The sequence below is a fragment of the Pituophis catenifer genome, unplaced genomic scaffold (genome assembly GCF_029215685.1).
Source record: "Pituophis catenifer annectens isolate HBS135680 unplaced genomic scaffold, rPitCat1.0.hap2 SCAF_14, whole genome shotgun sequence".
Classification (NCBI taxonomy): domain Eukaryota; kingdom Metazoa; phylum Chordata; class Lepidosauria; order Squamata; family Colubridae; genus Pituophis; species Pituophis catenifer.
In genome coordinates this window covers 18,624,762-18,651,583 of record NW_027256894.1, presented here as the reverse complement: position 1 = coordinate 18,651,583, position 26,822 = coordinate 18,624,762, and the positions used below count along the sequence as shown (strand labels likewise).

General features: G+C 44.6%; 1 protein-coding gene across 3 annotated transcripts in view; it reads right to left on the bottom strand.

Moving 5' to 3' along the window:
• Positions 1-26,149, bottom strand: part of AP3B2 (adaptor related protein complex 3 subunit beta 2) — a 44,214-nt gene extending 18,065 nt beyond the window's left edge. For 2 of the 3 annotated variants that reach the window (XM_070953282.1, XM_070953284.1), the window contains exons 1-19: positions 25,845-26,149; positions 22,737-22,812; positions 21,685-21,759; positions 20,551-20,646; positions 19,685-19,845; positions 18,067-18,133; positions 14,203-14,385; positions 11,779-11,955; positions 10,094-10,191; positions 9,471-9,525; positions 9,164-9,235; positions 8,041-8,103; positions 7,018-7,150; positions 5,316-5,425; positions 5,031-5,207; positions 3,403-3,589; positions 3,181-3,299; positions 2,873-2,929; positions 1,233-1,344 (exon numbers count right to left, since the gene is read on the bottom strand). In XM_070953282.1, coding sequence (XP_070809383.1) covers positions 1,233-1,344; positions 2,873-2,929; positions 3,181-3,299; positions 3,403-3,589; positions 5,031-5,207; positions 5,316-5,425; positions 7,018-7,150; positions 8,041-8,103; positions 9,164-9,235; positions 9,471-9,525; positions 10,094-10,191; positions 11,779-11,955; positions 14,203-14,385; positions 18,067-18,133; positions 19,685-19,845; positions 20,551-20,646; positions 21,685-21,759; positions 22,737-22,812; positions 25,845-26,098 — 2,272 coding nt within the window. In that variant the 5' untranslated portion in view covers positions 26,099-26,149. The remainder of the gene's footprint in view (positions 1-1,232; positions 1,345-2,872; positions 2,930-3,180; positions 3,300-3,402; positions 3,590-5,030; positions 5,208-5,315; positions 5,426-7,017; positions 7,151-8,040; positions 8,104-9,163; positions 9,236-9,470; positions 9,526-10,093; positions 10,192-11,778; positions 11,956-14,202; positions 14,386-18,066; positions 18,134-19,684; positions 19,846-20,550; positions 20,647-21,684; positions 21,760-22,736; positions 22,813-25,844) is intronic. The other variant, XM_070953283.1, reaches the window with a different exon arrangement.
• Between the last annotated feature and the right edge of the window lie 673 nt (positions 26,150-26,822).

Genomic DNA, 26,822 nt, shown 5'->3' with positions numbered 1-26,822 from the left:
TCATAACGTTTGAATCCGGGTCGTAAGTGGCTTTTTCAGGGTCAGTTATTACAGGTAGTCCACGAATTACAGTTCATTTAGTGGCCATTTGAAGTTGCAACGCCACTGAAAAAAGTGACTTATGACCTCTTTTCACACTTATGACCGTGGCGGCATCCCCATGGTCACGCAATCAAAATTCTGGTGCTTGGCAATTGACTCATATTTCTGACGGTTGAAGTTTCCCGGAGTCATGGGATTCCCTTTTGCAATGACAAGCAAACTCAACAGGGAAGCCAGATTCACTTTTTTTTTTTTGGTAAAAAAGTTTTTTTTTTTTTTAAGACAAACAAACATTTAGTACATCATTCATTTCTTCCATGTGACCTCTCCAAAAACTCCTCCTTTTCTATTTATCTCTATCTATCTTCGTTCTTAACAAGTCCATTACAAAAATTTTCCACTAATTTAACGTTCTAGTTGTAACATTTTTTTATCTCTCTATTAAAGCTTATTTATATCTCTTTTCTAACCAATAGTAAAATTGATTCCATATCTTAAAATATTCTGAGTCTTCTCTTTCTTTTATCGTCATAGTTAATCTGTTCATTTCTGCACAATCTAAATTTTTTTTTAAATTACTTCTCCCTCCGATGGTATATTCTCTGGGAAGCCAGATTCACTTAACAACCGGGTTACTAACTTTTAACAACTGCACTGATTCACTTAACAACGGTGGCCAGAAAGGTCGTAAAATAGGGCAAAACTCATTTAACATCCATCCCGCTTAGCAATGGAAATTTTGGGCTCAACTGGGGTTGTAAGTAATAATAATAATAATAATAATAATAATAATAATAATAATAATAATAATAATAATAATAATAATAATAATAATTTTATATCTATACTTCCCTTCTCCCGAAGGACTCAGGGCGGTGTACAGCCAATTTAAAAAACACAGGACACAACAATAATTAAAAATTAAAATAATTAAATAGATTTGGCCAATTTAAAACCCCAAAAATTAAAATACCCCAATTTAAAATTATTATGTTGATAGCCCTGCCTGGCGGAACAACAGGGTCTTCAGTGTGCAGCGAAGCACCCGGAGGTCGGAGATCTTACGTACTTCCGGGGGGAAATACGTAAGTCAAGTCAAGGACTACTTGTCCTTCAAACAGTTGCTAAGTGAAGAGCCGTAAGTGGAGGACTGCTTGTGCTCAATTGAAGCCCCTCTCCGCCATTCTCACCACTGTCAGCAGATTCCGTCGCTCCCGATTCTCCCTCTGAATCCGAATAGAAGGGTTTCTCCACCTTCTCCTTTCTCTTCTCACGGCTGGTGCATTTGGTCCATTCCGGGACCTGGATGGAGCCATGATGTAGGAAACATCATTGCAAAGACGGAACTGAGCACGTCAAAAAAACCTACTACACAAAGGAGCAAAGGAAACGAGACTCGAACACCAGAGACCGGGCTCGGTTTCACGCAGTGGATTCCCTGCACGGATATTACCTCGGTGCAAAACAACCAAACGAGTCAGCATGCGGGAGAGGAACATTCAGTGGCATCTCTTTGGTTGCAGCTGGTAGTGCATGTACGCCGTTGAGCCCACGAGAGGGAAGAGGCATGCATCCTTATCAGAGGGGGTCTAGAAGATGTTCATGGGATGCAGCCCTCAAGAGTGTCAGCTAAGGTGAGAGAATCTGAGTGATGAGGCAGAGAAGATTGCGTATTTCTGCAGATTGGCATGACGGTCATGCACTAATAGCTGCGCGGCAGGAGCTCTGAACAGCCATAATTCAGTGAAATTTCAATTTTAGTGGCCTGTGCATACGGTAGACATGGCATGCAACGGACCAAATTTCCACAACAAAACTTGCAAAAACTCGGTAACAAACGTGATTCAATCCATCCTGCCTTTAATGGACATTGGTGAAGATCTGGAGACCTCCCTCCCTCCACCCCATCCGTTAAAATGAGATTTCATTGCACCTGAAAAGCAGGCGTGTTCAGAGTCCAGTTCAAATTATGCCTCGAGGAGGAAAAACCTGAAGTTCTCCTGATGCTGCTGGACAGCAATTCCCAGCAATGGCCACCTTGTAGTTCAGGAACCTCTGGAGGTTTACAGGCTCCTCACCCTTGCTACGTTTTTACTCCACCCAGCCTCCCTTCAGAAACCCCAAATCTCTTCCCATCATCTCCTAGCCTAGTTCTTTTAACTCAGGGCTCTCCAAATGTGACAATTTTAAAACTTGTGGACTTCAACTCCCAGAATTCCATGCAGGCTGGAGAATTCTGGGAGTTGAAGTCCACAACTCTTAAAAGTTGCAAGTTTGGAGACCCCTGTTTTAACTGTCCAGGATAGATTTTTGACCCGCAGCCACTCTTGAAAGATTTTCTTGGGCTTATGTGTCATAATTTAGATCAGAGATGTCCAATCTTGGTGACTTTAAGACCTGTGGACTTCCAACTCCCAGAATTCTGACACTGAACTGAAGAAGCTTCTTGGATGAGAAGCAAAACCTCTTCAAGGAAAAAACAAAAACAAAGAAAGGAAAGTCCAGTTGCCTTTTGAAAAAGCACCTTTGTGACAACTATGACCTGGAATTTCTATCGATATCCCTCTCTGATCTGCTATGAGAATGGAAATGTGGAACACCTTCACTAAGAGAGGTCCTGTAGCTTTTATAACCATGTTTTCAAAATAAATCCACGAGGTAAATCTGGGCCCGTTTTTTTAGTCCATCAAAAAGTACTTTCAATCTTTAGGATTGAAGTCCTAACTAGCACACAGTCAAGAGATGCACAGCACAAGGGAGAGAAGCTGGAAGAGGAGGAGGAATAGGAGAATGGAAAAGCATCAACTATCACTGCACACACAAGCTCCACCTCTTTGGGTCCACCCAGTAGCCCAATGTGGCTTCCTCTAGGATCAATGAAGTCTTCCTAAAAAAATAAGCATGGGGTGTAGGAACCAACCTTTCACCAAAAAACAGAACAATACATACCACGGGATAATGCAAGCCCAGTAACCTGTAGAAGGTATGGTGGCCTCATCTGCCACAATGACTCTTGTACAAGTCAAAGACTGGATCATTGACATCTTGACACCCAATATTTTCAGAATATCAATGAGCAGTACCAGTTTCAAAGGATCCCCACATCCCATCATCAATGAAAGCGAAGGCTAGTCCTACCTCCACGTTGCGCACAGAGGGATCTGGAGCTTCACTTGGCCAATCAGGAAGCTCCTGGTAGCCCACCGCTTTTGCATTGAGGAGGTGTGAAAGGGAGCCCAGCTGGAAGTGGTCACGATCTGGAAGGAAGAAGGCAACCGCCAAAGTCCACCCCTTTTTGAAGGCCATGCCACCATGGTTCTTCAAAGGTTCCCGTACTTTTGGCCCGTTGCCAGGCCTTACCTTTGAAAGAGGACTCCAAAATGGGAGCAGGCTTTTGTGCCAGGAAAAGCTTCTTGGCGTACTTGCTGAGGGCACCGCTCTTCTCCGTGGGCACAATGAGCTGGCGGATAAAACGGGCACGATCCCGAATGTCATAGTTCTGGTCGTACTTGGCCAAATTCAGCACGTACTGGGTCAGCAGCTTACTCTGTAGGTGCCACAGCAATGTGGCAGAGAACAAAAAAAGAAGGAAGTGATGGGTCAGTCTCAAATTACTAGCTGGGCACTTTGGGCACAATAATTCCTCGCGAAGTCTTACACCAAAGGCTAGATCAGGGGTGAAATCCAGCAGGTTCTGGCGAACCGGTAGCGGAAATTTTGAGCAGTTCAGAGAACCGGCAAATACCACCTCTGGCAGAGTGGGATGGGAATGGAGATTTTGCAATATCCTTCTCCCAGGAATGGGGAGGGAATGGAGATTTTGCAGTATCCTTCCCCTGGAGTGGGGTGGGAATGGAGATTTTGCAGTATCCTTTCCCTGCCACACCCACCAAGCCACACCACGCCCAAGCCACGCCCACAGAACCACTAGTAAAAAAAAATTTGGATTTCACCACTGGGCTAGATATCTGGAGATTTCAATTACATATATAAATATTATAAATAAAATTAAATTTTATGTAATAAATAAAAATTATTAAATATAATAAAGTTAGAAGATCTTCCAAATGTAAAACATTAATAATTGCAAGGGAATTATTTTATATCATTGGAACCTGGATTTTCTTCACTTCTTCCAGCTCTTAATAGCTGAACTCTCCATCTGGAATTCTTTTGACTTTATTTTTAAAAATATATGCCTCCCACTTGCAAGGATCTCTGGCTTTGTTAGGATAAAACTGTTTCTATTTGTTTTTTTCTTCTTTCCATCTGCTAAAACATGTAGATGTTCCCCCTTAAGGTTGGAAATGGATTTAAGTCACAGCTGGACTTTCAAATTGAGTGAATTAACTCTTCATTTATTAGATTAAATATACAGTAGCTGGCCTGTCCAATAGTTTCTGGACTTTTTTTTTTTTTTCTCAAAATTTTCTGGACTAAGGATACCATCTGAAATTTGAACCCTTGATTGGAAAGTTGTTACGTATTAAGAGGGCTCTTTTTTGAGATAATTAACTATCATCCTAACATGTGGAATAGTTCCAATATAAAATATGTCTACCTATATTTTGTTTTACTTTGGAAGTTAGGAGGCATTTGATATGTATCTCCTTGACATGTCTATGACAGAACCTTTAGATATCAGCCTACACTACCTGGTTATTTTTAGAAACGACCTTTGTTAGGATAATGATTTAAGAGCTGACCAGCTGCTGCGGTAATGTAATACTGGAAATGAGTCAGCAAGGTTTTTGGGCTGATATCACTTTAAGAGCCTGTAATAAGAAGTGGCCCTGTTGGGGTGTATCTCTCTCTCTCTCCATGTGTGCTTCTGTGCTGTAATTGCTGATTGCTGTTTGTTTAAGGTCTGATGTGTATGTATATAGTCTTTGTAGATAAAACCACTATTTAAATACAAGCCTCTGTTTACTGTATTCGCTCCTGGGTTGTCTCACATAGTCACACTGCGCGCACTCTGACAATCTTACCTGCTTAGAATTGGTCAGATAAAGTTTGGCTGCCAGATTGATGACCTGAAGCTTCACAATGTCCTCTTCGCTGGTGAAGGACTTGGCCATCTTGCGCAGAACATCTGGGGCAATCTTGGGCACATGTTCACAGTATTCACCAATCAGCCATAAGATGCTGGCCCGGGCCATGGGAACCTATACACAAAGGAAAGTGACATCTGGGCTTTCTTCATCCTCTTACGGTCCATCACATGCCACCCAAGCAAAGGCCGGAGAGTCCTCTTCCTCAGCTCTTGCTCAAACCTGGATGTTATCTGTCAGCTTGGCCATATGCTTGATGATCTCACTGTGTTGAGATGGCTGCATCTGTAGAAGCTTCTTAATGACCACGACTGACTCGGCCACCACCAGTTCTAAGCAGGATGATAGAGAAAATACAACGGTAGACATAAACCAGACCAGCTCAACTCTTGGAGAAAATGAGATAAAGGTCTCAGGAGATCTGAGAAAGCCATCACAGGAAACTTCACAAGACTTCCTCTCGAGGACATGGCAATGGATCACATACCTGGCCTCCCTTTCTTAACCTACGACCTCAGAAACAGCACAGGATTCTAGTTTCTGGTTTAAATGGGGAACATCTACATCAGGGGTGTCAAACTCAAGGGCCACAGGCCGGATCTGGCCTGTGGGTGCTTAAATCTGGTTGCGGGGCCAGGCTGGAAATAGCAAAGGACCGGCCTGTGGTGCCTCTGGCAGCCAGAATGAGGTGCGGGGGGGGGGGGTGCATGCAGCCCCCGCACAGCCCGTTTTCGGCCTGGATGGCCTCCTGCAGCACTTTGCCGGCTGCAGGAGGCCATTCAGGGGTGCGGGGGTCTTGCACGCCCCCCCACATCCCATTTTGGCTGGCAGGGTGCTGCAGGAGGTGTCCATCCTGTCTCCCCCTTCCCGGCCAGCCTGCAGCAGAGAACTACAATGCTGTTCCGGCCCTCGAAGAAATCCAGTTTGACACCCCTGATCTAGATGGATGCAGTGCACACCTGAGATCTAAAACTAGACCTCATCACCTCCAGAGCCCCTTTGAAAGTGGCCCCTAGTTTTCCATTTCCATGTGTGGGGGAAAAGGGCCATTTTTAATGGAATTGGTGGAAGGATGGTGGGAAGGGAGGCGGTCTTACAAGGTGTAGTGTACAACAGTCCGCTGTCTATTAATTGCTGTTGTGGTCTAATTCAGGGGTGAAATGCTCCCGGTTCGGACCGGATCGCCCAATCTGGTAGCGATGGAGGCTGGTGGTTCGGAGAACCGGTAGCAAACATCCCTGCCCCCCCCCCCACCGAGCTGCTTTTAAAAGCATTTTTTCTACAACCTCTTTGGCCGAAAAAAATGCTTTTAAAAGTTAAAAAAAAAAGCCTTTGATGATCACACGCTCAGCTGAGATCATCAGAGGCTTTTAAAAGCATTTTTTCTACAACCTTTTCAGCCGAAGAGGTTGTAGAAAAAAAAATGCTTTTAAAAGCTTCTGGCGATCCCAGCTGAGTTGCCTGATCGTCAGAGGCTTTTAAAAGCATTTTTTCTGCAATCTCTTAAGGTTGTAGAAAAAAAATGCTTTTAAAAGTAAAAAAAAAAAAAAAGTTGGCCATGCCCACCGTCACATTACCCACCCACCCCCACCAAGTCACACCCACAGAACCGATAGTAACAAATTTTACATTTCACCACTGGTCTAATTGCACGTGAACTCTTTTTTATATTGATAATATGCCATCCAGAGTTTCATTGGTGTGAGTTGGGGGAGGGGGGAAAGATTTCAATTTTAATCAATCCATCCATCAAAAATATTGCCTGCATCACAGTGCTATCCATTTTTTGACCTGGTTCCATCATTTTTGGAGTATAACCACACACAAATGCACATGCACAAATACACACACACACCAGAGTGCATCCTGTGATTTGTCCACATTATTGCAAGACATTATGTCGATTCGAAGAGCGTGATCTCACCATCTCGGTTGGAGAGCAGCTGAACGAGTCCGTTGAGACACGTGTCTCGCACTCGGCCGATGTTAGTGGCGCAACGGCCAATAGCCTGGATTGTGGCTGCCACAAAGTCTTTATCCATGCTCCGGATGTAAGTCTGCAGGAAGAGAAGGAACAAACATCTTGCCCAACGTATCCTAATCCCATCTGTATCCTAAACCCAATCCTATATAGGATTGATTTAGCCCAGTGGTTCTCAAACCTTTCCTTCACCAATCCCCCTTTAAATACCTGTTGTGGCCATGAACTATGGCCACAGACCCCCAAAACCTAACTCAAGATTTAAATAACATTTCTTCAAGACTTCGCGGACCCCCTGTGACATCACGGCCCTCCATAGGTCCGTGGATCACAGGTTGAGAACCATTGATCAGGTTGAATATTCTCCTTGGAGCTGAAACAAGTTTTCTTCCATAGAAGGGAAAAAAATCCTAACAGCTGGGAGTTTGCTTTGATGTCTAGATTAATTTCGTATTTCAAAAGTAAACGTACCACAGAACTTAATTCAACCTGAAAATCCTTCCTAGACTACAATTCAATAGATGGATTTGTACCACATCCCAAATGCCTTGCTTCTTTCGGAATATGTTTTAATTTTATAGGACTTCTAAATTAGAGGTGATTTTTTAGTAGCCTGGACAGCATTTATTACAGCTCACAATTTTGTTTTACATTTTATGCTTTGCTAGCAATGTTTCCTGGTATTTAGGCTTGCTTTGAACTTAATAGGGATATTCAAGCTTTAAATCAATATATCTAATTGGTCACAAACAATTCATGATGTACTGAAACATTATAATCTCTATGTCAATAAATTATTGTATTTTACTCCTTTATCCCTTCCCTTTTTAATATTTTCTTTAAACATTTTTAATAAAAATATATCAAAACAAAAAGAATAATTGCTTCAGATAGAAAAGTTCATTATTATATACATTATACCCTGAGGTGGAAAATCACCCTGGGCAACAATTTTCTATATATTACCTGAAATTCCCGCAAAATGGTAGAAATGTTTGTTTCGTTAGCCAAGTTGGTCAAAACTTCCAGCTGGCAGGATAGGGGGGAAAAAGCAGAACGGGTGAGGTTTAAATGTCTTTTAATATCATTGCTTCTTTGAGCATGCAGAAATGCAAGCAAATAATTAGAGCTAAGCCAAGTAAAGATTGGCAATTAGGCCACAGCAAAATTCAAATAATAGGAAAACTTGAAGAGAATTTGCTAGCTGTCCTCTAAAGAGAAAAACCAAACAGCTAACAACGTGTTGGGGACACTAGAAAGTTCTTCTTTTTCATTCATTTTTGTCCTAAATAATAAACATGGGGTAAATCTCACTATTAGGTTTGTAGCTGGTGTATGATTATCTTACTTAGATATAGTCTGCTTTTTGAGAGGACACAAAAAGACCTTAAGCCATGGTTCAATAAGCCATGTGGCCCATTTCAGATGTAACATTCAGCAAACCATGGTTTACTAATGAACATAGCTGGGTCCATCCATCAGTTTAGGATTAGTGTAAATAAGTCACATTAGGGCTTTGTACCCTATATAATTTTCATCATAGATTAACACCATTAACATACAATATTGTCAATCTTTCACTTTTAATGTCTTTTTTTTTTCCATCTCTGCTTTAGTTGGTAATTTTTAATACTGAAAAGAAAAAAAAGTGTTATTTGGAAAGAGATACCATATTTTTCAGAGTATAAGACACACATTTTTTCCCTCTAGAAGAGGCTGAAAATTTGGGTATGTCTTATATTCTGAATGTAGTTTTGAAGCTTTTTTATTGCCTGCTCCCTCCGACTCTCAGCTGTGAAGCTTTTTTTCAGCCCTAAAGAGTGAAGCGATTTTCCCCGCTTAGCCTGCTTTTCTCATTGCTTCTCTCTCCGAAGATCAGCTGTGCTTTAGAAGCTGTTTTTTATCCCCAACACTCAAAACCAGCAAACTAATGTGCTGAAGCTGACCAGACTAAGGACGCTAGCCAGATGAATACCTGGTAGGCAGCATTTTTGTTTCCTATTTTCCTCCCCAAAAACTAAGTTACGTCTTATACTCCGAAAAATACGGTACATTTTTGGGGTATGGGATATCCAAACATCTAATATACCTTGAGGATCTTAATCTGGGTGGGATCAGTTGATCGGATGTAGAAGCTTTTGAGGTAGGGCTCAAACATTCCCTGGAGAGGGAGGAGGAGGAGGAGGAGGAAGAAGAAGAAGAAGAGAGAGAAACAGATTCAGTTAAAAAATTCTGCAAGGTTCTCTGGGTTTCTAGAAGTCAAAAAAGATTCTCTTCGGGATTTATAATTGCTCCCTCTCTGACAAATGGAATAAGTGGAACGTGACAGACCTCCATAAAACCTGGGCCCACATTATGTGAATAATTCCCACCTAGAAAAGAAAAGAGGCACTTACTCTACGCTTGATGGACATGGTGGCCACATTCTGAAGCACCACATATTGAACCTCACTGCAAGACAGAGAGACAGACAGACAGACAGACATTAATCAGGTTGGACCGTCTTGAGATCTGTTTTCATCAAAAATAGGGTTGACCTTAATTTGTCTAAGAATTTTGGTGAATATCTGCTTTCCTTCAACCAATTGTTCTCCAGAAGTGATGGAATTACAACTCCCATTTCTAGCCAGCAGATAGGAGTTGGAATACCTGTGTACTACAGTGCTAGTTTGAGAAAAAACTTATTAAACTGATGGCTATATAACTGATAGCAACTTAACATCTACAAATAGTACACTTTGGGGAAGTGGAGATGGAAAAAAGGGAAAGAATGGATGAACTGGAACCTTGTGAAGGGGAAATGCCTGGGACATTGAAAAGAGCCATCTTATACTATAGTATTTTGTCCCTTTCTAAGGGACATCCAGGTTCCCAACATTGTGACAAAACAAGACGCAATCCAGAGTTGTTGGAAACTGGCAGAAATGCCCTGATTTGGTCACTTTGCTGAAAGAACACATCAGAAAAAGGAAAATGAGGTTCTGGGGCTGTAGAAAGTGGGAAGGAAGTATCTGCAGACCTGTGGCTTCTCAGGAGTCGCACCAGGGCCTTAGCAATGACCCCAACTTCAGCCTTGGGAGCAAGATGGAAATAGAGCTGAGCAACTGACATCACCACCTGAAAAACAGAGAAGGTCATTGTGACACAAGCCGGTAGAACCACCAAAGATGTTCATCTGCTTGCTGTAGTCACCAAAATGAAATAAGGCCATTAAGAAGAATCAGCTGAATGTAGAACATCCAAAATCCCCAAATGCAAGGAATCTGGGGTGGACAGCAGACCAGTAAGAAAAAAGAAAATACTCTGTGGAGGAAGGGAAAACTCAGAAATCATCTGTTCTTCTTGCCCAAAATTCTTAAGTAATGCCTGAAACTTGTGTCAAAGTTATCAACACTCGGGATGGGTAAGAATTGCCACCAGATAACTGTTTTTTTTTTCACAGAATAAGGTCAAGTTTCACTTTAAGATTTTCAAGACTGAGAGAAAAGTACGACCCATGCAGTGGTTAGAATGCAGTATAGCAGGTTAACTCACTGCTTACTCCAGGAGTTCGATCCTGACCAGTTCAAGGTTGACTCAGCCTTCCAACCTTTCAAGGTCAGTAAATGAGGACCCAAATTGTCGGGGGCAAGAGGCCGACTCTAAACCGCTTAGAGAGGGCTGTGAAGCACTGTGAAGCAGTATATTATATAATATACTATATTAGATTAGGTATATTAGAACTGCAGAAAGAAACAATTACTACCAACCTGCCTTCCATTGAGGACCTGTGTACTGCACGAGTCAAAAAGAGAGCTATGAAAATATTTACAGACCCTTCGCATCCTGGACATAAATTGTTTCAACTCCTACCCTCAAAATGACGCTATAGGGCACTGCACACCAGAACAACTAGACACAAGAACATTTTTTTCCTGAACGCCATCACTCTGCTAAACAAATAATTCCCTCAACATTGTCAAACTATTTACTAAGTCTGCATTACTATTACTATTAATCTTCTCATCGTTCCTATCACCCATCTCCTCCCACTTATGACTGTAACTTGTTACGATTTACGATTTATATTGTTTCCTAGTATGATTTGATTGCTTATTTGTACCCTACGACTATCATTAAGTGTTGTACCTTATGATTCTTGACGAATGTATCTTTTCTTATGTATACTGAGAGCTTATGCACCAAAGATAAATTCCCTGTGTCTCCAATCACACTTGGCCAATAAAGAATTGAATTGAATTGAATTGAATTGAATTGAATTGAATTGAATTGAATTGAATTGAATTGAATTGAATTGAATTGAATTGTATTGTATTGTATTGTATTGTATTGTATTGTATTGTATTGTATTGTATTGTATTGTATTGTATTGTATTGTATTGTATTGTATTGTATTGTATTGTATTGTATTGTATTGTATTGTATTGTATTGTATTGTATTATTTAAATATGCTATTTTCACTAGGGTCCAGCTAGCTCCACCCCATTCCTATTGGCCCTGCCCCCTTTTCTGAGGCCAGCCACAAAATGGCATAACCTTCAAGTTCAATTGGCATGACTACTGAGAATGCCCTTGCATAGGGTCTATCTCCCTTTCTTCTTTTCTTTTTCACCTGTTTTGGTGCCCCCCCCAGAGAGGGGAGGGGGCTTCTTAATTTTCAAGGCGAGCTTCCCCCCAATCCCAACCCTAGAAAAGGGGCTCACTGCAGCATTGCGGCTTTGCAACAAGGGTTTGGTGTTGCGCAGTAGTAACCGATGGTCAGGATCCATCACGTAAGGCTTGCGCTTGGCCAAGGGCGTTGACTTGGCCTTGTCGTCTTTGGCATCTTCTTCTTCGGATCCGTAGAAGGTTTTCTCGGCGCTCTCCTCCAGCAGAGATTCCTGCCCATCAGAAAACAACGAAAGGTATTTGAGGTGGAGCGTCTGGTCCTTTGTCCCCACCCCAATCTGCAAGCAACCTCTAACCTGCTCAACATTGCTCCTTTAGTTGGGCTCATTGAGCCCTCAACCCGATCGTCTGATTTAGTTACGTGAAATAAAATGGCTTACTTTTTGCATAATATGCTAGACTCCCAAGAACAAATAAATCGCATTTTGGTTCAGTAGGGATGGTCTGAGTCACCGAGTATACAAAGACAATTGTGCTTCTTGCAATCACAAGCTATTCGGCTACTCTGTTCTAGTCAAATCGAACATGCGGTGGGAACTGGGACATCCTGTTCTAAGAACATAACAAGGCCCTGGGGGGAGAGGGGGCAGTTTTGCGCAAAAACAGGTAGGGTGCCCTTGAAATGTAGATGCTTCAAGTTCTCATGGCTAATAACTCTGACCCCCAGTCACCCTGACAGTATTACGGTTGGATGTTTGAACTGAGAAAAGATTCAGGGAATGTAAATAACCGGTTTGTTGATTTCCCCATAACCTTTTCTCCAGTGCACCATTAAGTCTCTGAAAAAGAGATTCAGAACATTTCCGTTTTAATGTCCCTCTGGGATATATTGATTCTAAGTTGAAAATATGTTCCCTTGTTAGGATTCTTGTACCCCTGCCTGTCAGGCCCCAAGAACCAAGAAAGACCCATGGAAGGACTTCTGAGCAATTTCCTTTATTGCCAAACCAAAGCAATTTTTTAAAAAAAAACATTTTGATTTATATGCCGTCCTTCTCCGGAGACTCAGGGCGGCTTACAATGCGTTAAGCAATAGCCTTCATACTTTTGTATATTTATACAAAGTCAGTTTATTGCCCCCACAATCTGGGTCCTCATTTCACCTACCTTTGAAAGGATGGAAGGCTGAGTCAACCTTGAGCCTGGTGAGATTCGAACTTACAGTAATTGCAGACAGCTGGTGTTAATCACAATGCTATCAGTCTGCTGAGCCACCAGGCCCAGTTCACTCTTGGCATTCACTCTGAGAATTGCTTCTTAACTCTTTTTTTTCCCCTCCCAACCAGACTTGGCCGTCTCTTACTCCTCTGGAATGCAGCTCCTCCCTCCAGGGAATCCAGACTGCATTCCACCACACTACCCCTTTCCCATCTCAACTGCATTGTGTCAGAAGCACTGAGGTGCTTCCGGGTTGAAAGGATTAGCTGGTGACATCACGGTTGCCCGTGAGATGCCCAGTTTGGGGGTGGGGGTCCTTTTATGTCCTCAGCAGGAGCTGGAGCAAAGGATGGAAACTCACCCCGCCTCATGGCAGCACTTTGGGTCTCGAACGCGGGCTTGCTAACCTCCAACCCATCTCAATAAATCTTGCTGAACAGAATCCTCTGAGAATCATGCTTGGATAAAGCACCACATCCTATTCAGGAAGCTACTATAGGATCTGATAGGGCAGGGGTGTCAAACTCAAGGCCCGGGGGCCAGATCCGGCTCGGGGGCCACCCTGGAAACAGCAAAAGACTGGCCCGCGGTGCCTCTGCACAGCCCTCCTGAACTGTTTTCGGCTTCAACAGCCTCCTGCAACCCTCTACCAGCAAAAATGGAGCCCGGGCAGGCCACACACATCCCCAAATTCCATTTGTGCTGGCAAAGATCTGGGGGCCGTCACAGCCAAAAACAGAGCCACGATTTTATTTATTTATTTATTTATTCAATTTGTATGCCGCCCATCTCCAAAGACTCAGGGTGTTTAAATGCATTTAAAATCATTATAAAAAACATTTAAGAATTAAAAACATTAAAAACATTAAAACTCATTCACATCATTCATGGCCGGATCTCGCCGGATCGCAAGAGCGAGATCAACGGCCCCAGGCCTGCCGGAAGAGCCAGGTCTTCACCGCTTTCCGGAAGGCCAATAGGGTGGGGATGGTCCGGACCTCAGGAGGTAACTGGTTCCAGAGAGCCGGGGCAGCCACAGAGAAGGCCCTCCCCTGCGGGCCCGCCAGCCAGCATTGTTTAGCTGACGGGACCCGGAGGAGACCGACTCTGTGGGATCTTACCGGTCGTTGGGAGTTATGCGGTAGAAGGCGGTCTCGATGAGTGATGTCAAGCTGGCCACGCCCACCTCAGCCACACCCAGCCCCCCAAGGTCAAACACAACCCTGATGTGGCCCTCAATGAAATCAACCTTGACACCCCTGTGATAGGGGGACACCTATGTCACCTTCTCCTTGACTCACGTTCAGGTTGGGACTGAGGAACTGAGTGCGAGCATAGCGGGTCAGCATGTTAATGATCACCACCTGGCCCCATTCCTCCACATCGATCAGCAGGTTGCACAGCTTGCGGTAATTCTTGTGAATAAGGTCAATGCGCTCAGGGCAGACTTCCTCGAAGGCCATCACCACGCTGCCAGCCACCAACTGGACAAGAGGACAGAGAACACAAGTCACAAATGAAGAGCGTGGGCAGATTCAGAGGGGGGAGGGGAGCAAGCGCCTTTTGTAGATTTCTTCCACTATTGTGAGAAGGCTCTTTCTTGGCCCTATTAAAGGAGACCAAGTGACTGTAAGTCCCCTTTTTAAAATGGATTTTTTTTTAAGTCTTCCCTATCAGTTCATCCTTCTTTAAACTTTTGTAGCACCCTGAACACAGAAATGAAGCATGAGGCTTTATGGATTATCCGGCACCTAATAATAGCACTTAAGACTTATATACTGCTTCACAGTGCTTTTACAGCCCTCTCTAAGTGGTTTACAGAGTCAGCATATTTCCCCCCAACAATCTGGGTCCTCATTTTACCCACTTTGGAAGGATGGAAGGCTGAGTCAACTGGTGAGGCTTGAACTCCTGACTGTGGGCAGTTAGCCTGCAATACTGCATTCTAACCACTGGGAAGGAAGGAATAGCACTTATATACTGCTTCACAGTGCTTTACAGCCCTCTCTAAGCGGTTTGCAGAGTCAGCCTCTTGCCCCCAACGATCTGGGTCCTGATTTTACCCACTTTGGAAAGATGGAAGGCTGAGTCAAACTTGAGCCTGGTGAGATTCGAACTGCCAAATTACAGGAAGCCGGCAGGCAGCAGAAGTAGCCTGCAGTACTGCACTCTAACCACTGCGCCACTTCAGCTCATAATCCAAACAGTATCACTTGGGCAACCTGTTAATCTACAACAGTCATGCTCAACCTACTGGTTCACACCTATTCGGGAGAACCTGTTGTTAACTTTCTAAGCAGTTCGGAGAACCAGTTGTTTGAAGAAATATCCCTTTGTTTTTTTCCCACTTTACAGGGCTAATCCTGTAAGGAAAGCAGGAAGGAAACATTCTGGTGTTATTTCTAGTCTAATCTTTATTGCCCTGCTTACAGAAACTGCCTCTCAGTTAACCCTTATTACATGTAACAGGGAAAAGTTCTTGGCAGTATGCCCAGACTTACTGACTCCGGAGGGGGTTTTCTTCCCCCCCTTGTAGGGCTTTGCTGGGGCTTGACTTTCTTAAAGGGGAAGAGTTGTTTTAAGCTTTTTACACTGCTGTTGGGAGGAAATACTCCCCTGTTGGAGTTCTTCCAGCTGGGATGCAACGATCAGCACTTTGAAGAAATGATTTAATAACGAAGCAGAGCTGCCGGAAAGAAGCTTTTCATGACAAGGAACCAAGAGTGACATTCAGCAAGGCTTCTTGGCTAGCTAGAAAGATTGACGTTCAAACATGAGTTTACATACCCTTTCTGAGTTTTGGTCTAAAACTGGTTTTTGGTGAAGTTTAATTCTGTGCATGGTGATGTTTAATCCTGTGTTTATTGATGGGATAATTTTTCCTATTCAGCTTTGTTTGGAAGGAAAAAGGTTAATCTCTGTGCTTGAAAAGGAGGAGGATTCAGAAATCTGGCTAGTTCCTGTGTCTATTTGTTCTGGTAATAGTTTAACAAGCAACAGATACTCTGTTTGCTCCTTTGCTTCAATCTAGCGCTAATTGCTTTCTTTGTTGTTAGGCTTATCTCAAATGTTTACACTTGAGCTTGCCTGGGGAGTGAGCTCAGGCAATGAGCTTGTGTTTTAGTTTTAAAAGGATTTAAATGGTTGTGATTTAAGTATTTGTATTGTGTTTGATTAACAGATTAACAGAGTTGGGAGGGACCTTGTAGGTCATCTAGTCCAACCCCCTGCTAAGCAGGAGATCCTACACCATTTCTGACAAATGGCAGTCCAATCTTTTCTTGAAAGTCTCCAGTGATGAAGCTCCCACAACTTCCAAAGGCAAGTTCTGTTCCATGGGTTGATTGCTCTCACTGTCAAAAAATTCCTCCTTATTTCTAGGTTGAATCTCTCCTTGGTCAGTTTCCATCCATTGTTCCTTGTTCGGCCTTCGGGTGCTTTGCAAAACAGCTTCTCTTCACTAGACTAGGCATGCCCAGTTCCTTCAACCGTTCAGTGTATGTTTTAGCCTCCAGGCCCCTCATCATCTTTCTTGCTCTCCTCTGCACTTTTTCTAGAGTCTCAACATCTTTTTTATAGTGTGGTGACCAAAACTGGATGCAGTACTCTAGGTGTGGTCTTACTAAGGCTTTATAGAGTGGTATTAGTACCTCATTTGATCTTGATTGTGTCCGTTTATGCAATTTAGGATTGCGTTGGCTTTTTTGGCTGCCACTGCACACTGCTGGCTTATATTTAACTGATTGTCCACTAAGACTCCAAGATCTCTCTTACACTCACTGCTATTAAGCCTGGTTTCCCCCAGTTTATATGTTTACTTTTGGTTTTTCTTACCCAAGTATAAGACTTTTCTCTCCATTGATTTTCATTTTGTTAGATAGGGCCCAGTGTTCAAGTCTGTCAAGATCCATTTGGATCTTGAGCCTATCTTCTAGGGTGTTGGCTATTCCGGCCAGCTTAGTATCATCTGCAAATTTGGTGAGTTCCCCTTCTATTCCCTCATCTAAGCAGTTTATGAAGATATTGGATTTTTTTCCCTGCCTCATGGTTTTTCTATCTGGGGAGGGGGGGGTCTTCCTTCCCTGCTTTAGTGGTTCTGGCACTGTCCTTTTGGGGTGTACTTCCAAGAGGCAGGATGCAAACTTGGCATTTTTTTTACTGTCTTTCTGGGGGGCATGTGATCTTTCCTTAAATCTGGATGATTTCCTTAGGATATCTTGTGAGGTGAGTGAGACCAGCTGGTATCTTTAAGTGGCGCAAATGGATCTAAGGATTGCTTCACCTGGGTGTGCTCTTTCTGGAGAGCTTAAATGACCTCTCTGCCAAAGGGTTTCACTTTATGAGCAAGCGTTGGCAGCTGATAGTTATCATTGGACTTTAACTATTTTAATTCCTCAAGGTGCTCTGGCAACCGGCCTGATTTGTAACTCCGTCTTACAGGTATTTCTAATCTAATGATTGGTATTTAGGGCAGCTTTTTGCAAGCCTAGAAGCTTTTTGTATTTTTGTACAGGTAATCCTTGACTTACAACAGTTCATTCAGTGACCACTCAAAGTTACAAAGGCACTGAAAAAAGTGACACGACTGTTTTTCACACTTACGACCATTGTAGCATCCCCCATGGTCACAAGAGGCCAGGCGAGGTGAAGCCCCCCTTGACATGAGTGACATCGAGTTGGCCACACCCACCCAGCCACATGACCACCCAGCCACGCCCACCCAGTTGGTCATTAGGGCAGAGAACCGGTTGTTAAATTATTTGAATCCCACCACTGCCTTATGAATGTTCCCATCCCATCCTTGATCCCATCCTCTCAGTTTTTTAATCGAATGCGGGTTTAATTGGGTTGTTTTAAATTCGGGCCAAAATTATTGTTTTTTAAAATGTTTTTTTTAAATTTTATATGCTATGTTTTATCCTGGCTGTAGTCCCGCAGGAGAAGGGCGGTATAGAAATAAAATAAAATAAATAAAATAAATAATGTTAAAAGTGCATGGACTTCAACTCCCAGGATACCCTACTCAGCATGCTGTGGAATTCTGGGAGTCAACCAGGGTTGGGAAATGCTATCTCAAGATGCCATTCCTAAAGCGTTTTGCAAATTCATTTTTTTTTTTCCTTTCTCAATTTTCTTCCCTTATCTCCAGAGACAGTGTTACTCACCGTGGTCTTATCGGCTAGCAGCTTCTCAATGACCTCAATTAGCTGGTCTTTCTGGTCTGAATCAAGGCTGCAAGGAACAGACAAAGCCATTGGGTGCATAGACTTTTTCTTAAAGGTTGAGTCAACACACTGTGTCCCGACCATAATGTGAATTATTTCATGTTGGGCTGAGCTTTGGCCCGTGAGATGAAGACAAAGAGGTGCATTTAAACACGATTCACTGTTTGAAATTCACAGGCCAGCTTCATCCCTTCATTCACACAGAAACACGCCTGTCTGTATATATGTTGTGTGTCTCTGTGTGTGTGTGTGTGTGTTTTTTTTTTAATTTTGATTTATATGCCGCCCTTCTCCGGAGACTCAGGGCGGCTTACAGTGCGTTAAGCCGTTAAGTTGTGTTTAAGGCACAAAAGCCCACAGTAAAATCTAGGACCACATGACACCCTCAAAAGCTTTGGCAGTCACTCCAGGGCTTTCCCCAATTCCTTACCACAAAAGGAGACCATCATTAAACACATCGTGTTAAGTGTCTTTAATGAAAATGAATTTATTTCATCTGCCCATATTTATTTAGCTTTTACCCTGCTTTCTGGTGTATTTGTCCTTGCTCTGTTATGCTATGGGAAGGTGCCTCCCTGCATACTTTTCAAAGAGCAAACATGGCACCGGGCCAGAAGTTTTGCACACCCCTGTGCAAACAGGCGGTCAAAAGGATGTGAGCCAAGCACACTGTAATACAGTATTTAACACCTGTGTGCTAGCCTCTTGGTCAATTGCTTTAGCACTTATATCTAACCGATTAGATTTAGATTTTTTTAAAACCCTGCATTTATTCTGTGTATAAATAACTCAAGGCAGCAAATATATCTAATACTCCTTCCTCCTCCTATTTTCCCCACAACAACCCTGTGAGGTGGATTGGATTGAGAAAGAGAGGGACTGGCCCGAAGTTACCCACCCGGCTTTTATGCCTAAAACAGGACTAGAACTCACCATCTCCTGGTGATTGTTCCAACTCACCCAGACAGCTTTCAGGCCTAAGGTGGGACTAGAATTCACCATCTCCTGGGGATTGGCCCAAAATCAACCTGCTGGATTTTATGCCTAAAGTGGAACTAGAATTCACAGTCTCCTGGTGATTGGCCCACACAGTCAACCAACTGGTTTTTAAGCCTAAAGCAGGATTAGAACTCATCATCTTCTGGTGATTGGGCCAAAATCAAACTACTGGATTTTATGCCTAAAGTGGGACTAGAATTCACAGTCTCCTGGTGATTGGCCCAGAGTCAACCAATTGGCTTTCAGGCCTAAGGCGGGACTAGAACTCACCATCTCCTGGTGACTGGCCCCAAATCAACCTGCTGGATTTTATGCCTAAAGTGGAACTAGAATTCACAGTCTCCTGGTGATTGGCCCAGAGTCAACCAATTGGCTTTCAGGCCTAAGGCGGGACTAGAACTCACCATCTCTTGGTTTCTAGTCTGATGCCTTCACCTCTAGATCAAGGAACCTCAAAAGACCTTGGTTTTTGCACCCTTGCCTGCTGCCCAAATCTCTCAACAGGAACCAGCTGCAATTGGCACAACCAAGCCATGTTTCGGAAGAGATCACCCCTTACCTGTACAGCTTAGGAATGGCGTGAGCTGCGGTTTTGCGCACATACGGAGACATGTCCGATGCCGCCTCCTTGATGGCCAACATCATGATGGGGACAATGATGGGGACACGGATGCTGGAGAGGACCCGGAGGGCGCTGGCTCGAATCAGCTGATTGGGATCCTGGAGCCAAGAAGAAATTGGGAAGGAGACCCTCTCAAAGGGCTGCCAAACATTCTTCCCAGCTGGAAGATTTCAAGCGACCCCGCTTTCATAAGGACACAGGTAAACCTGTTGGACGTCGGAGGCAACCACCTCCAGTGCTCAACGCATTCGGACATCCCATTCCACTCCTGTCCCCGTTACAAGTAGTCCTCAACTTACGACCAGTTGCTCAGTGACAGTTCAAAATTACAACAGGTACCCCAAGAGCTACTTACAACCTGGTCTCCCAACATCGGGTGTTCCCCTGTGGTCATGTGACAACTGGCTCGCATTTACAGTCATTTACAGCAGGGGTCTCCAACCTTGCAACTTTAAGACTTGTGGACTTCAACTCCCAGAGTTCCTCAGCCAGCTTTGCTGGCTGAGGAACTCTGGGAGTTGAAGTCCACAAGTCTTAAAGTTGCCAAGGTTGGAGACCCCTGATTTACAGTGTCATGTGGCCACTATTTATGACGATTTTGCTGGCCCCGAGTGAATAATCGGCTTGCTTAACGACGGACTGCTGGGTTTGCCACAAAAGAAAGGTCGCAAAATTGAGTCCGGTCTGATCCCTTTATGACCATATCATGACTGTAGTCCCGATGACAGTCCTAATTCGAAGACCTTCTGTATCGGCACACGCCCTACAAGAGGGATTGTCCTCCGAGGAGATCAATGACCAACCTTGAGTCCTCGCTGGAAAGTCGAGATTGATAATAAGGCCAAATCTTGCTGTTCTTCTGCATATCGGACAAGGTAGACGTAAACCAGTTTCTTCACCTGGCAGGAAAATGGCAAGAAAGATCAGGCCGGAACTGAGAACTTGGCTTATGCTCTTCCTTCAGCTATCAACCCCTTCCGCTTGGCAAAGAGTCGGATGTGATTTAACAACTGAATAATAACCAACCAACATCCACAGGATTAAGCAGGGGTTTGGACCAAGACAATTGCTTCCTGGTTTAAACCAGAAGTCCCCAGCAGTATTAGCATATATGGCGCATGGACCTTTATTCAGAAAATAATTTTGAGTTTACTAAAACTCTCATTATTACTTAATATTTACTTAGGCCAGAGGGAGGCAACCTGGTGCCCTCAGAAAATTTTAGTTGGCGGCTCTTCCTGTGCATATACTGTATTTTTCGGAGTATAAGACGCTCTGGACTATAAGAGGTACCTACCTTTTTTGGTGAGGAAAAGAAGAAAAAGAAATCTGCCTCTGCCTCCCAGCAATTTTGCCTCGTTGCAGCAAACAGCAAGTAGCCTGCTTTACTTTCATTTTCAGCATAGCTGAAAAAAAACCCTGCTCCCAGCAATTTACCTCCTTGCAGCAAGCAGCAGAGGCCTGTGCAAAACAGCTGAGAGCAAAACAGCTGAGAGTCGGCAGGCTGGTCCAATCAACTTGTGCTAATTAGGCTGTGCTGAAGCTGAAACGGGCTGTTTCTTCTTGCTGCTTGCTGCAAGGAGGTAAATTGTTGGGAGGCAGAGGCCAAAGGGTGGGGGCCAGGGCTACATTCGGTGTATAAGACGCACCTAAATTTTCACCCCCTTTTAGGGGGAGGAAAAGGTGCGTCTTATACTCTGAAAAATATGGTAATAAAAATTACAATCTGAAAACCTAAGGGGTTCTCCGCCTTGTTAAAACCCATCAAAAAATTAGAAGCATCTTCAGCAGAGAAACCCCCTTATCTGGCTCTCCTTGGCTATGCTGCACTAGGCCACGAGCCACCGTTGGTTAACCACACGACTGGAGTTTGGTTCTGCTTTTTTCAGTTTATTGCAATGTGTAGACTGAGGGAATGCATGCACGAGATGACTTACCTCTATATTCTTGCAAGCCACGTTTTTGACCACGGCTGGAAAGAGGTCCGATGCGTTCTTGCCTCGAGCTATCATCTGGGGGCAGGACAAACAGCCATGGGATGAGTTAGTGGAGAATGCGGTGTAGGGAACGTCCATCATCAAATGCTGTGGTCCCTTTGGACCAGGGTTCCCAAACTTGACAGCTTTAAGACTTGTGGACTTCAACTCCCAGAATTCTTCAGCCAGCATAGCTGGCTGAAGAATTCTGGGAGTTGAAGTCCACAAGTCTTAAAGCTGCCAAGTTTGAAGACCTCTGCTTTGGACTCTTCTTGTGATGGCAACCTACCTCTCTGAAAACTTTAAATCTGTGTTTCTCAACCTTAGCAATTTTAAGATGAGTGGACTTCAACTCCCAGGATTCCCCAGCCAGCCATGGCTTCTGGGAGTTGAAGTCCATTCATCTTACAGTTGCTAAGGTTGAGAAATACTGCTTTAGATAGAAGGCATGAGATGACACACTCTCGTAGCCATTTTTGGCTCAAGATCCACTTCATAAAACCTCAAGGGATTGTATTTTTTTTTTTGACCAGGAAACAAAAGGTGGTCATTAAGTGGAGAAAGGATAACCTTCACACAAGTCCTTCAAACCAGAGAGGAGGGGGATGCTGGATCTTGTTCTCCGTAAAGAGAAGGAGAGAACTTCATGCTGGACCATAAGTTGAGTCTTGGCCATCTTCTCAGAATCAAAGGGTGAGTATCTTAAATAGAAGGCCAGATCCTGAAGATGAAACTCAAATATTTTGGCCATCTAATGAGAAGGAAGGACTCCCTGGAGAAGAGCCTAATGCTGGGAAAGATTGAGGGCAAAAGAAGAAGGGGATGGCAGAGAACGAGGTGGCTGGATGGAGTCACTGAAGCAGTCGGCGTGAGCTTAAATGGACTCCAGAGGATGGTAGAGGACAGGAAGGCCTGGAGGAATGTTGTCCATGGGGTTGCGATGGGTCGGACACAACTTCGCAACTAACAACAACAATCTTAAACAGATGTGACAGCACTGAAGAGATACTCACCGCCACAATCCTCTTCATCGCTTCCAGCTTCAAGGAATCCTTGTTGCTGTCCAGCATCTCCTTGAGATCATCATGTCTGGAAAGAAACACAGAGACGGTTGCAGGAATTCAAAACAATGGGAGTCCCGGTGTATTTGACCCAGTTTCTGGTGAACTTGGTAGACTTCAGGGGCTGAATTCCCACCTCGGTTGAGCTGGGAGCTATGTCCAACTCAGTGGAGGGAGCCAGAGAAAAGAAAGTCCGATTGAGGGAAGGAGGAGAAGAGATTAAGTTCCCAATTCTAAACTAAAGAAAACCTGGAAAAAAGGAAGTCCACATTTTTCAACCTCCATTATTTTAAGCATGCCCGCTATGGCAATTCTGGGAATTGAAGGCCACACAGCTTAAAGTTGGAAAGGTTGACAAACACTGGCCAAAACGACTGGTCAATTGCTGTCCAAAGATGAATGATCTTATTTACTGGGTGAAAAAGAAAGATACTCACAACATGCCAACATATATAGGTTTAATGAAAATAACGAAGAGTAACTCTATGAATATTCTGTCCAAAACAGAATTCAACTTTCTTCTTCCCAACAAAAAAGTCAAATCTCTCAAGTGGGTTTATTCAACTGGGCATACAGTATAAGCCATCATGGAGTCTGCTCAGATTTTAGCTGAAGGTTACGTGAACCCAACTAATCATGGCTTAGTCAACCAATCATTGCTGAGTTCGTTCATGAATACAACAATGGCCAGGATTCAATCATGTAGACCCATGCTTTGATCAATAGGCCAGAATGTTGAGCTACCCTACAAGCTATGACTCATAAAATATGATGGCTGGATTCATATACCTTCCTCAATCCCTACCTACCAAGATAAGGGCTTATTGTATTGTGTGAACCCAACACACAGACAGATCTTCGATCTGTGCTTGCCAAGAGATTCCAAAACATGGCAGAGAGAAGATGGAGGAATACAGGTAACCCTTCTTATGACCAGATGCATAATGACTATTTGGACCCCCGAAAGTTACTTATGATCCAGATTCAAACCTGGCCCATGGTCACGTGATCATATTCTAGCCCAAATGTATAGTCACTTGCAGCATTTTGCAACCACAGGACCACAATTTAAAATGTTTTTGCCTGAAATTGTCACTTACTTCCCATTTCCCCAGCAAAAAACACCCCACAGCAAACAATTAAGGGTTCCCTTAATAATCGCAACATTCAGTTAATGACTTTGCAAAATAGGTCATAAAATTGGGTGCGGTCACATGTAACATGCTTAATGACCATCGCGATTCAGGACCAAACTATGGGGCTTAATTATGGTCATAAGTCGAGGACTACCTGTAGAAGGTAGCTTATTGGTCACGCCATCCGGAGAGGAATTTGATCTCAGGGACTTGTTTATACCCAAGCAATCCAATCCCACAGAAGGCTGTGAAATATTTATCACACGGTGAATTCATCCGGAGCAACAGGAAAGTGAGAAGGCAGAGACAGTGAGAAAAGTAGCACTAAGAAAATGGCTTGTTTCACTGTGACTGAGGCAGGTTGCAGGAACCTGGCTTGATTCACACAGCTCAGAAGAACTGGCAAATCCAGCCAACAAGAATTGATCCAATTAGGCACACTTAAAACCATGTTGGTCACATCTTGCTCCAAGCGGAAAGTAACATCCAAGCCGGTCAAGGAATCCTTTGCATGTCTGAATGCACTCAACAGGCATTGCGATGAAACCGCTGCCCATAGACCCCCATATAAAATGGTGTAAAGCAGTAGAAAGGGGGATAATTCAGCAGTAAAGGGGAGGGGAGTGTGAAATAATACTAGAGAATGGTAACTTACAAGAGACTGTCCCTGCTCTGGAAATGCAGCCTCAAAATGCAACCAATTATAAGCCAATTTTCTTTTTCTTGATACAATTAATCAACTTAGAATAATTGGGCACAAATTCCCCTCGCATGAATGCCAAAATATCTGCAACACTCACAACACCCACTGGCGTGACTAAATCCTAGCCCTTATTTTATAAACCACAATGGCCGAGCTCACATGGTGCGTTATGACAGAAAGAAACCATGATTAAACAAGCCATGATTGGTGAACCCAACTGATGAAGGAAGTAAAATAGATCATCCTCTGAACTGATTCGGGGTGGGGGGCTTCAGCAAGGGGGCATGGAATTGCAACAATACTCTGCATTATCCAGTTTAGGGAATCCCTCTACGACTGTGCGATTTTCATTTTATCAAATCATCATCCTTCTTCTCTCGGGGGTCCTACATTAAGACACAAACCCAGCAGGGCACATTTTGCGGTCCTCCCCTTCCCTTCCGCAGAAGGGGTTAAGCTGAAGAAACACCATTCAAGATTCACCCAACACTCACAGCTTTGGTGTTTCTAACGTCAGCGGTTATTTTCCCACTAACTGAATTATAATCAGTTTTCAGCAATGCCACCCCTGAGCTGCAAACTACATTTGCACAAAGCTGCGATCCCACGAACTCAGGTCGGACGTTAACCCAGTTTAGCCTTGTGGGACCAACAAGAGTTCCTGTACTCGGTTTTTTCCCCCCAGGGCTGTGTGAACCCAACACCCCCAGTAGCCTTTGCATGACACACCAGAGAGTTCTACTTTTCCTTCAATTCTCACCACCGACCTGAATCTCTCCCAAAAGGCCAGTTTCACAAAACAGGTTAGCCAGGAGCCAGCTGAACCCAAGCTCCCCATCGTGAGGATAGCTGCTGCAACACCCAAACAGCCTTCTAAGGTTAAGGCAGAGCAACCAGCTCACTGCTCCCAAGTGAAGTCTGACACGAGAGTGGCTGGCTGGGCAAACCCGGATCTACTTTGTTTTGGGAATGCAACCCTTTTAAGGTTAAGCCAGAGCAACCAGCTCACTGCTCCCAAGTGAAGTCTGACACCAGACTTCGTGGCTGGGCAAACCCGGGTCTACTTTGTCTTGGGAATGCAACCCAGAACTCAACTGGTTGAAACCTCCCCTTGATTGATTGGCAGGATGGGGGGGGAGGGAGGGAAGGCAGAGGCGGTGGTCCCTTGAGCCAAGCCCCTCCCTCCCTCCTTGCCTCTCCCCCCCCCTTTCCCCACCATACCGGAGCGGCTGCGCCACGCTGCCCTCCAAACTGCGCTCTTGCTGCTGCTGCTGCTGTTGCTGGTGCCCGGCGGGGGCGGCTTCCAAGTCGGGCCCCTTCAGCAGCCTCAGCTCGTCGCCTTCCAGCGTTCGGTACCAGCTCTGCGGCGCTCCATCGGGCACCAGCACGGGGCTCTTGGCCTCCTCGGTGCCCGCCGGCGGCGCCTTGACCAAGTGGGCTGCGCCGGCGGGGAGTTGCTGCAGCAGCTTCTGCATGGTCCGAAAAGGAGAAGGAGGAGGAGGCGGCTGGGCTTCCCCCAAACAGCCACAGACGCCTGCAAACCGCTGGAGCTCAGCCGCCCAGCCACGTTAGCAGCTCCGCCGCCTCGCTGGCTGGCCCGGCCGCGGGCGGGGCTTCGGGGAGCCGCCAGCCACTCCGCTCGCAGCCGCCCCGCTGAAACCAGACGCCGCGCCGGCCGCCGACTCCTCCAGCAGCAGCAGCAACAGCAGCTGCCGCCGCCGCCGCCGCCAAGGCGTTGGGCGCAGCGCCACCTGGCGGCCCAAGGGAGGAGCTGCCTCGCTCTGCAACCCCAGCTGGGGTCTGCGAAGGAGCACTCGGGGAAAGGGGGAGGGATGGCGAACCGGGAGGAGCGGATTCCTGGCATGAGGGAATGGTGGGGAGGGACAGATGGCCTGTGGGTCCCGCAGCAGGCTTTCGGGTACCCCTGGAAATATTTCGGATGCCCATGGGTTTGTTTCCTCCGCACGCCCCCCTCCCCTTGTTAAATTCTTACAACCAACCTGTCAGGATGGAGATTCTCGGTCATCCAGGTGCCGGTTGTCCCAAAGGTGCGTTTTTTGTTTTTTTTTCAAGAGGCAACTGGACTTTCTGGATCTTTTTCTTTTGAAGACGTTTCGTTCCTCATCCCAGAAGCTTCTTCAGCTCTGAGGTCAGAGCTGAAGAAGCTTCTGGGATGGGAAGCGAAACATCTTAAAAGAA